We start from the raw sequence: 10590 nt of genomic DNA, 5'->3' as shown, positions 1-10590 counted from the left end.
AGTCAGGAACAGCTGTGACTGGAAGGTTTAGCCAAAATTAATGTCTGTTACATGGCATCAAGGGGCAGAGCTTTTCACAATGGCTTCCTTTTTTTTTCTTTAGAAATGCCCCTTGGTGTCGAGTCATAGTCTGGAATTTTCGTATGGTTGAATGACTTTTGCAGAAAGTTTGAAAGCAGCACTTTGTCACTGTCAAAGCTGGTGCGGTAAAACATATTTCTTGATCCTTTCCGGAATTCAGCTTCAACAATAGCATTCAGGCGAGGCAACTTCACATTATTTTGCAAGCTTTCTTCTTTGAAGTCCAATTTTTGAAAGAATTGTCCTTAGTGATGGCATTAACTCCTTTCCTGGATCCGTTAGCACAAGTTAAGAAATCACCAAAGTCATGTATCTTGCCCATTTTTTTCATTTTCATTTCGATGTCCCCGTGGATTCCTTCTGTTGCGTTATGGGTATGTTCCTTTGTGAGGTGTCTCAGAATAATACGCTCTGGCCCAGCCTTAACCACGGACGCTACAGTTATTGTGTAGTTAAAATCAGGGAAAGCGTGGAACAATTTGCTAGGCTTTTCAACATATTTTTGTTCAAGTTGGGGGTCTGGTGGAGAGATATCGGCCTCATAGAAAGAATATCAATCAGATAAGGGAATATTGACGGTGGAAAAGGAGATTTTTGGGATCGGTGGATTGAGCAACCACCAAAGAAAATGAGGGTTATATTTTATTTCATGTGCTGTCTGTTCCGTGATTTGCTTGCGGTGATTTCATTTTAGTCATAGCGCTACATTTGTATGGCGAAGAAACATTTGATTTTGACGAATTTCTAACAAATTTCTTAAGAGAAATTAACATAAAGGACATGGATTATACGATTCAACGTAATATGTAGTCTCGAAAGTAAAATTCTAGGCTTCGTCATGCAAAATTCTAGGCTCGAAAGCAGAATTCTAGGCTTTCGACCAAGAATATAAAAGAATGGTAAATTGTACTTTGGAGAGGGTGATTGATGGTGGATTTTTTGGCTGCTGATTGGTGATTAGTTATCAGGCTTTTTTCTGTCATCCGAAGCTCTTGGGTAGTTATCCCACTCTTGAAAAGTTTTTTGTCTCGTGAAATTTGGCTACTTCGAACTATTAAAAGGGAATCACGTTGATTATATTTATTTATACAGACCTAGAGCAAGCCGAGGGCTTTTATAAAACTATTTAATTGTTCAGGATATTACCCGATGCAACTAATGCGCTGAGTTCAAAAATTCAGTCAATTCATTCCCAGCACCCACAGTTCTTATGCAATGCGTTTCAAAATTAGGTTTTACCTGAAAGTTCGAAGTACCCTAAAAGACTTGAAAGTACAGAAAGATAGCGATGGGATCTTGAAATAGTCTTATCCTACTTTTGGAATGGTGTAAAAAGTTGTATTTGGGAAATCGAACTTGTCAGATAAACCTTGCTAGTGCATAAAATTCCTAAATTCAGTACTCTCTTCCTTGATTTTGTCCAGTGGCGCCATTTCAGAAAACCTTAGGGGGGGGCCAAAAATCGATTTTGGGCCCCCATCCAGCCTTAAAAATTTTAAAATTTTCGAACATGCCTTTAGGTACCGTACTACCTTTGGGGTTCATATTTTGCAGCTTATTTAGGGACCAAAAACAGTACCAAAATAGAACATTTACTGTATAAATCAGAAACTTACGTACAGTTACTTCAGCAATGGATATCTCCTTTGCTTCATTTTTGCGAAGTCGTCGACAAGCTTCTCAAAATTGAGCTCCTTCACTGCAGCTTTCTCAGAGAATATAAGCAGCAAATGCGAAAGTCGCTCGTTTTCCATCGTTGTCCGGAGGTAGTCCTTCACAAAGGTCAACACAGAGAAAAAACGTTCATTTGAGCACGTTGTGAGCGGGAGTGTGAGGACTACCCTGACGACCTTAAGAAGCTCAGAATAAGCTTCTTTCAATCCTCCGAGTTGTTCGAAGACATCTAAAGCATTTGCCGGTTTCTGTAGAAGCTGCGACACAAATGCACGAGCTATTAAAGCTTGACACTTCAGCTGCATAGTATCGATTCCCGCCTGATCGAAGTATGTCGCGATCACAAAAAGTAAATCTGAGTCCATAAAATCTGTGGATTTGGGGTTAAGGCAACGTGTGGCTTCTAGCACTGGCAGTTGGACAGAAAAACGCTCTTCAAACTCATTTAACACTCTGTCCAAAACCTCGTAGAACTCTCTCCGCATTTTGTCTTCCGTTGTTGTGCTTTCGGAGTCAATGTTGTGCTTTCCAATTGTTGTTGTCGTCAAATAGTCTCTTAGTCTTCCGGATATCTTCTGAACTCGTTTTGATTTAACAGGTATGGCTGAAGAGAGAGCACTTGTTTCCGACAGATCAGCTCCGACATTAATGGCCATCTCTTTAGACTTGCCGTATAGGACACGAAAATACTCGTCATCACGCATTTTCCTCAGTTCGTTCTTTGTTGCACTGATCAAAGTGCAAGCTTCTGAGATGACCAGATCTGCTGCCTGTAGTTGTTCAGAAAGAGGGTTTATCACTGCAAGAACTTCGTGAATGACATGCAAACTGAATATGAAGGGAAACGACTCTAGCTGGTTCTTAAGGCCCGTAGCTTCTGCCGCTGCCTCCCTGTCAGAAGATTCTTGAACTACTGACAGAACTGCGAGTATGCAGTCATATCTAACCAGGATCTTAGCCACTGATCTATACCAGTAAGACCAACGTGTCACTACTGTCCTTTCAAGCGTTAGCACAGGCACATTGGCAGTTTTCTGGGCTTCGACGAACAACTGGTATCGAGTGTTGCTGTTGGAGACGAAACTGTAAACTGTTTGCAAAACTGAAAATACTGATGAAATTCTTTGTATTTTCTGCATACAATCGCCAATGACAAGGTTAAGTCTATGGGAATGACAGTGTGTGTACACCGCTTGTGGTGCTTTTTCCCGGAGACGGGCCTGTACTCCTGAAAAGTGTCCGCTCATTACACTGGCCCCGTCATAGCACTGTCCAACACACTTTGACCAGTCAAGGCCGATACCCTTTATTTCGTTGTAAATGAAGTCGGCCAAACTCTCAGCGTCAACCTTGCGCATGTGGTAGCAACCTATGGCCCTTTCTTTGATTTTCAGGTCATGAACATAGCGCACTAAGATCGCGAGTTGTTCCTTTTTCGAGAGGTCTTTTGTCTCGTCAACAAGAACGGCAAAATATTTTGCTTCTCTGACTTCTTTCGCGATAGAACTTTTGATTTCATTTCCTATGACCTCAATGTAGTCGTTTTGGTACTCGTGTGACATGTAATGGCCATAGGCCTTACGAGAGTTTTTCATCAAGTCAGGGTTGATTTCTGTTAAAAGATGTACTGTCTCTACGAAATTCCCTTGATTGGCACTAGACTCCCCTTCATCATGGCCACGAAACGCAAGACCTTGCCGTCCAAGTAATGCTGTAGTTTTTAGTAGAGCTTTTACGTACTGTCTATTCTCTAGTATTTCTTTTTCGCGTTCTTTGGAGAGGCATGACGCAACAGATTCGGCCGCCTCCGTCTCAATAGCTTTAAACTGAGTCAAAGAAATGGTACATGCTTTGTGTCGGTCGCTGTTTTCGTGCTGCCGTATCAGTTCAGAAATGTCTTTCCACTTTCTAAATCCTATATCAATGAATGCTCTAGCTCCATACCTTTCGCCTGATCTTAGCGAGGATCCACTGAAATGTCGGCAATTGAAACAGAACACCGAGTCCTGTTCTTTCGAATATTCGAGCCATGGGTATTTCAAGAAATAGGAGCTGTTAAATTTTCGTTTGCGATTCCCGATGGTAGTGGCGGGATAGTCAGTCAAAACTGGTTGGCAGGGGTTATCATACGGGTTCACGGACAAATCGGTGCTGATCGTTCTGGAAGCCATTTCCTCCGTTTGTGGTTCGCGCAGGTTTGTCTCCTCAGAAATGAGTCTCACGTCCAGGGTCTGCTCGTTTCTCGGTAAAACCTCGGTTGCCGATGGGTTGTCCCTTGACGTCCCAGCATCACTATCCTACAGAGTAATCAAGTTTTAATTAAAAACAAATTAAAAGTGATGTCCCAGTTACTTCTTTTACCAGGACGTGAATTGTACATAATTAACATAGAAAACAACACAAAATTTAGAGCAAGCAACAACAAAAAACATAATCAATTCAACTACGAAGCTATAATCAATTAGTTCGTGGTAACGAACTTCAAGTAAAAAAGCGACACGGCTCAATAGTAACCGAAACTCTAAAACACGGAATTTTGATACCTATAGATGCATCAAAAGAATCAGATTTGTACGCTAATTTCAAATATATAAGTTGTATCAAATTTAGTTTTACCCATCAAAAGTTACGAGCCTGAGAAAATTTGTCTTATGTCCGAAAAAAGGGGAAAACACCCCCCCCCTGAAAGTAATATAACCTTAACAAAAATATCACCATTTAATTCAGCGCATCACTGAACTTTACTGCAGGAGTTTCAAGCTCCTATCTGCTAAAATGACGAATTTTGGATTTTCTTGCCAGAAGAAAGATCAAGGACGCGTGTTATTTTTTTTCCAGGGGTGATCGTATTGACCCAGTTGTCCTAGAATATCGCAAGAGGGCTCATTCAAAGGTAAATTAAAAGTTCTAGTGCCCTTTTTCAAATGAAAAAAATTTGGAGAGCAACTAGGCCCCATCCCACCCTCTTTTTACCCTAAGTCACCTGATCAAAATTTTGAAACAGCCATTTTGTTTAATATATTTAAAAATTTAATAAATATGTCTTTAAAGATGCCTTAATTGTCCAAAGTCTCTGGGGGAAGGTGTTCAATTTGTGGACTTTGCCCTTTTTTATAAATAGTTTTTTTTATAAATAGTATAGGTAATTGCGAAGTATACAAACATTTTCAGTTTTTTTCTGGTGGGGGGGGCAGCTCGAGCAGAGGAGGTTATGTAGGAGGATCTTTCCATGGAGAAACTTTTCATAGGGGAGCTGAATTTTCGATCAAGGGGGCACTGGATTTCCAAGCATTATTAAAAAAAGAATAAGAAATTAAATGAAAAAAAAGTTTCTTCAACTCAAAGTAAGGAGCAGGATTGAAACTTAAAACGAAAGGAAATTATTACATATGAGAAGGTTCACCCTTTCGTCAATACCTCGCTCTTTACGCTAATTTTTTTTTTTAGTACAAAATTCCTATACAAAATTTCTTTATATATCTTGCTTTCTATTTACTGGCTCAATTTCACGCTTGGAAGTGTTAAGGGTAATTGTCCCAGTAAATTTTAACCAGGATTGTATTGTTCAGAGGATGTTTCCAAGGGGGATTTCTCCGTGGAGGTGAAGCCAGACTTCCTGGCTTTATTTAAAAAATGATCAGAAATTAAATAGAAAAACAGTTTTTCAACTGAAATTAAGGAGCATTATTAAAACTTAAAAATAACAAGAATTATTACATATACGAGGGGGGTTGCCTCCTCCTCAACACTGCGCTCTTTATCCTAAAGTTTAAATTTTGTCCCAATTCTTTAAAAATGACTCCTCAAACACAAAGGGCGTTTTATTAAAACAGTAAGTAACTTTTTTACAAATGCTGAAAAACTTTAGCATGAAGAGAATGGTGTAGAGGAGGGGGAAGACCCCCTCCTCTATGGGGGCACTGTGGGGGACTTGGGGTGGATCCGGATTTCTGGCAATTCCGCGAGATCGGTACTTCCTGACGCAATAGGACAAAATTTAAAATGTGGTAGATTTACTTACAGTCGGTTTGAAAAACGAAGCCAATCGTCGTTGCATCTTTATTTCTTCTTCTTTCCTTTGGGCTTTTATTTTCCTTTTTTTTTGCACCACTCGCACCGGATGAACTCATGTTTCAATAATCCGATTTGAACTTGAACACAACTTAACACTGTTTCACGGTTCTTTATTTGATGAAGGGTAACGAGAAACTAAATACAAACCCTGGTCTGGATACCCAATTTCCAGATTGTTTTTCCAGAAATTTCCAGATGTTAGCCTACACATAAATGTGCCGACTGACGGGATTCATTAATCACTGGAGAGACTTCAATGTCACAGAAGCACCCGAGCCCAGGAAGGACTTTACTTTACAAACCCCTGCCAAAAGGGTGACCATAAATTAATTAGAGAGAACGGCAAAAACAGGATACTTTCTTGAAATGCAATAATCGTCGAGTATCTTGAATTTGCTATTTAGTAATAATTCACAGTAGAAATACGGTAAAAAAAAAAGAGAAAAAAGTAGAACAAGGACGAATAAACAAAGAATTACGTGGTTGAAATTGGGCCCCTCCAGAAATCAGGGGGGGGCCATGGCCCCCCCCTGCCCCCCCCCAAATGGCGCCACTGATTTTGTCTATAGTGAATTTGGATGAGTTTATTTGTTTTGTGAACTTGACAAAATGAGAAGGTTGTCTAGTTTAGCCTGGTTCAGTACTTAAAAAGAAAAATTACCAAGAAATGGCTACTGATGACGAAGTTTTGACTTAATTTAGGAAATAGGAGTTGAAAAATTTAGGAAACAGGAGCTCACAAAAAGTTTTTTTTTCCAAATAAACAAAATAAACTGTTGTCATATTTTTTAGATTCGATCCAGTTTTGCAGGCAACATTGGAAAACATAAAAATTCTATGTTTTTCAACTTTTGGTAGCAATAACACTAAACAAGCTATAAGAAATACTTGGGGTAAACGATGTGATTCGTTAGAACTATTCTCAGATGAAACAGGTTTGTCAGTTACGTTTCTTACAACGAGTTATTTAAGGCTTTTAGTTACTTTCTTTTATTTATTTATTATTTATTATTTATTTATTATTACGAATAGCGGTAAGCATTAATGCTTGTTGCAAGAACACAAAAACACAAAATCATAATACTAATCTAAAGTAAATTGGCAACGACAAATTAAACAGCAAAAACTTCTAAATAAAACGACACTACACAACAAAAGCGTCTAAATAAAAAGGCGTATTTACTAATACACTCTTAAAATTTCGAACACTCTCTGCCTCGACAACCTCCAAAGGCAAACCATTCCATGGTCCGGCAACTCTACTAACAAAAGATAATTGACCATTTTTTTTCAGTGGTTTTGGGGGATATAATTTATAATCATGCTGACGAGTAGAGTGATAATGGCTAAATTTAAAAAATAAATTTGGATCAACATCATCCACTCCTTTAATTATACGAAACACATTTACAAGGTCATTGCGACGTCTACGAAACTTCAACGACGGGAGTTGAAGCCTAGAAAGTCTCTGCGGATAAGAAAGGCGCTGAAGGTATGGGACCAATCTAGTGGCCCTTCTCTGAACCTTTTCTATCCTATGCTTATCCGTTAGACTTAATGGAAACCAAACAGAAGTATTATACTCAAGAAGAGGGCGGACCATTGATTTGTATAGTAGTAAGAAATTACGAAGGTTGAACCTATTAAAGCTTCTCCTTATAGACGATAAACGATAATTCGCATTCTTTACAATTTCCGAAACATGCTTATCAAATTTCAATTGGGTATCAAAGTAAACACCAAGGTCACGCACTATTTCGTTAGAAAGGATTTGTATGCCAGACAGCTGGTAAGTATGCACAGGTGGGAGTTTACGAGCATAGTGTAGAACAACACACTTAGAAGGGCTTATGAACATGGAATTAGATTCGCATCAATAAGTTAGAGAGTCAAGATCCTCCTGTAAAAGTTGCACGTCGTTTTGGTCTCGTACTGGTAGATAAAATTTTACATCATCCGCGAACATCTTGACAGTAGAATGCTGAACAGAGGAAGGCAGATCATTAATAAATAAATAAAATAAAATTGGACCCAGGTAGCTACCCTGGGGGACTCCGCTTAACACATCAATTGAGGATGACATAGCTTCACCAACAACAACCTGCTGAGTTCGTCCATTTAGATAATCAGCAATAAATGCAATTGTTTTTTTACCCAATTTATAAGCTACACATTTTTTAAGAAGGGTGGGTATTGAAACTTTGTCGAATGCCTTCGAGAAGTCGATGTAAATGCAGTCAAAGGGTATAGCTAAATCGGCAAAACGTTGAAAATCCAAAATAACCTCAAGAAGCTGAGTATTACAAGACCTATTTTTTCGGAAACCATGCTGAGCAGGATTCCAAAGATGATTTCCGTCAAAATACTTTTGAACGCGTGAAACAATCAACTTTACCATCACTCGGCAAAAAATAGACGTGGTTGAAATTGGCCGATAATTTTTAAAATCCGACCTGGAGCCACTTTTGTGAAGTGGCTTTACCAAGGCCTTCTTCCACCCTGACGGACACAGTCCATGCGCCAAAGATAAGTTAAATATATAGGTAAGTGATTCTGCAATTTCATGAGCAATTTGTCTTATCATTATGTTCGGGAAACCGTCTATATCCGGCGCTTTAGACGTATCCAATTTTATAAGAATAGTATAAACTTCAGTCAATGAGAAACCTGAATCATCAAATGGAACAAGAATGTCCGGCGACGCAATCGACTCTAATTGAGATGCAAAATTAGCTTCATTTGAATTAATTGGCTGTTTTTTAACAAAAACTGAAGAAAAACTTTGGTTAAAAATAAGAGCTTTCTCAGAATCACTATCAATCTTTTGGTGTGTATCCTGATGTGTGAACGTAGATGAAGATGGTGCAAGGTTAGGCTTATTCCTATTTACATATTTCCAAAATATTTTAGGTGATGCGGTGCTTGAATGAATAATACGCGACTCAAGCTCTTCACGATTAGCCCTAAGAAGCCGAGTGACCTTGTTTTTCGCTAGTGAATACGCATGCCATTCACCTGAATCCTCTTGCAACTGAGTATCCAAATGCCCTTGTCTGACTACTTTACCATGTCATGACTCAATATAAGACCGCCAAAGACTATTTTTTTCACGTATTGCTTGGAGTATGTGTCTTGGAAGTTTAGGATTATTTCTGCGACCGGAAAAATTCCTCACCAAAGGAACAAATTTATCCCTACTTTCCCTCAACACCTTTTTTACAAAATCAAACGCGGCGTCTGGAGAAACATGATTATTTTTTAGTTCATAGATGATATTAATAGACGAAATAAATTGTCGCATTGATTCATAATCGGCTTTAGCATAATCATGCCGATAAAACTCAAAACCTCTCTGTTGAGCATCAATATTCATGTAAATATCTAACACAACATGATCACTTTTACCTAAAAGCGGACGGAAATCTACATTCAAAATATCATCGATTGACTTGGTAATAACCAGATCTAAAATTGATTGAATAGCATCATTCCTGGCTCGAGTTGGCCTAACAATATGTTGGTATAAGTACAGATCATCCAACCTATCTAAAAATTGCTGCTCATACGATGAAGTGGACAAACTCGTACTATGCGCACTCCAATCTATTAAAGGTAAATTGAAGTCACCTAGAATAAGGAACTTTGAACTACGACCAACAAGACAAGACATACACGCTAGAATATTTGCATTATTAACTGGACTCGATAAATTCACAGTAGGACTACGATAAAAAGCTGCAATACACATGTAAGTACTATGATAAGGTAATTTAACATCAACCAAAAGACACTCTGACACTGAGTCTACTAACGAATCAAAAACCACAGAAAACTTAATAGAACAATGAATATAAATACAAATCCCTCTTTTAGCTGAATTATTAGATACTAAATTATATTGTGGTAGCGGCTGAAAAAAAATAGACGGGTCACTGAAATGTTTTGGTAAAACTTCGGTAACAACAACTAAATGCGGTTTACGTTGCTTTATTAGCTCACTAAACTCTTCCCATTTAGATGACAGACAGTCTGCATTTGTATATGTCACCAAAAATTTTTCACTCATACACTTCAACTTTTTTAGGGAGTCAATCTTCGATGCTCGCGTAGCTATTTGGGGTTTCACGAAAAGAGTTATTATTCACGAGGGTTAGTCCGTTTTTGCTACGTTTTATTTTCCAGTTAGTTTCGCCAGCGTTCAATTTCGATTTCAGCTCCTGTTTCAGGGCATCCTACTTCTTTTTTTCCAACAGTTCAATCGTAGTACGATCATGAGAGACTTTGAACAAGGGGTATGTAGCTTTGATACTAGCAGTCTCGGACATCAGAAAGAAACAAGCTGTATCACGTTCTACCGGTGTCTTGAACATCAACTAAATAGGCCTGATCTTACCAGGCGTATTTTTACCAAGTCTAACTGAGTAGCTACATTTCGCAGGGCGAAGTACAAGTAGCTTGTCGTTGAAAAATTGGCAATCGGTCTCGTTTTGTTGTCTACGAGATGATAAAGTAGCGTCTTCAGCTAAACCAAACACGATCAGGTTTTTTTGTTTTTCCACAATATCTGACACATAAAATGAACTTAAGTTCGAGCTACTGACACTGATTTCCTCGTCCTTTTTCACAAATTTTTCAGTTAGGCTTTTTTCCAAGCTCTGACACTTCACCCCTATTAGGTTCTCGGTAAAATACTGGACGTCGGAAAGTGTGCACTTATTTTTCAGGTCATTCTCGATTTCAGCTACTTTCCGTTGGATAGGC

The 10590-nt window shown here is 38.6% G+C and overlaps 2 protein-coding genes across 2 annotated transcripts; both read right to left on the bottom strand.

Moving 5' to 3' along the window:
* Positions 1 to 1511: 1511 nt before the first annotated feature.
* On the bottom strand, positions 1512 to 6349 carry LOC136028112 (zinc finger MYM-type protein 1-like). Its single transcript, XM_065705747.1, has 2 exons — positions 5777 to 6349; positions 1512 to 4052 (listed from the first exon to the last, which is right to left on the bottom strand). The coding sequence occupies exons 1-2, from the start codon at positions 5810 to 5812 to the stop codon at positions 1704 to 1706; spliced, it is 2385 nt and encodes a 794-aa protein (XP_065561819.1). The 5' UTR covers positions 5813 to 6349; the 3' UTR covers positions 1512 to 1703.
* A 1353-nt stretch (positions 6350 to 7702) lies between these two features.
* LOC136028509 (uncharacterized) lies at positions 7703 to 9895 on the bottom strand. Its single transcript, XM_065706351.1, has 3 exons — positions 9005 to 9895; positions 8042 to 8860; positions 7703 to 7930 (listed from the first exon to the last, which is right to left on the bottom strand). Exons 1-3 carry the CDS (start codon positions 9893 to 9895, stop codon positions 7703 to 7705), a joined length of 1938 nt encoding a protein of 645 aa, XP_065562423.1.
* Between the last annotated feature and the right edge of the window lie 695 nt (positions 9896 to 10590).

The sequence above is a fragment of the Artemia franciscana genome, chromosome 6 (genome assembly GCF_032884065.1).
Source record: "Artemia franciscana chromosome 6, ASM3288406v1, whole genome shotgun sequence".
In the NCBI taxonomy this organism is placed as follows: Eukaryota; Metazoa; Arthropoda; class Branchiopoda; order Anostraca; family Artemiidae; genus Artemia; species Artemia franciscana.
This window is presented reverse-complemented; position numbering and strand designations above follow the sequence as displayed.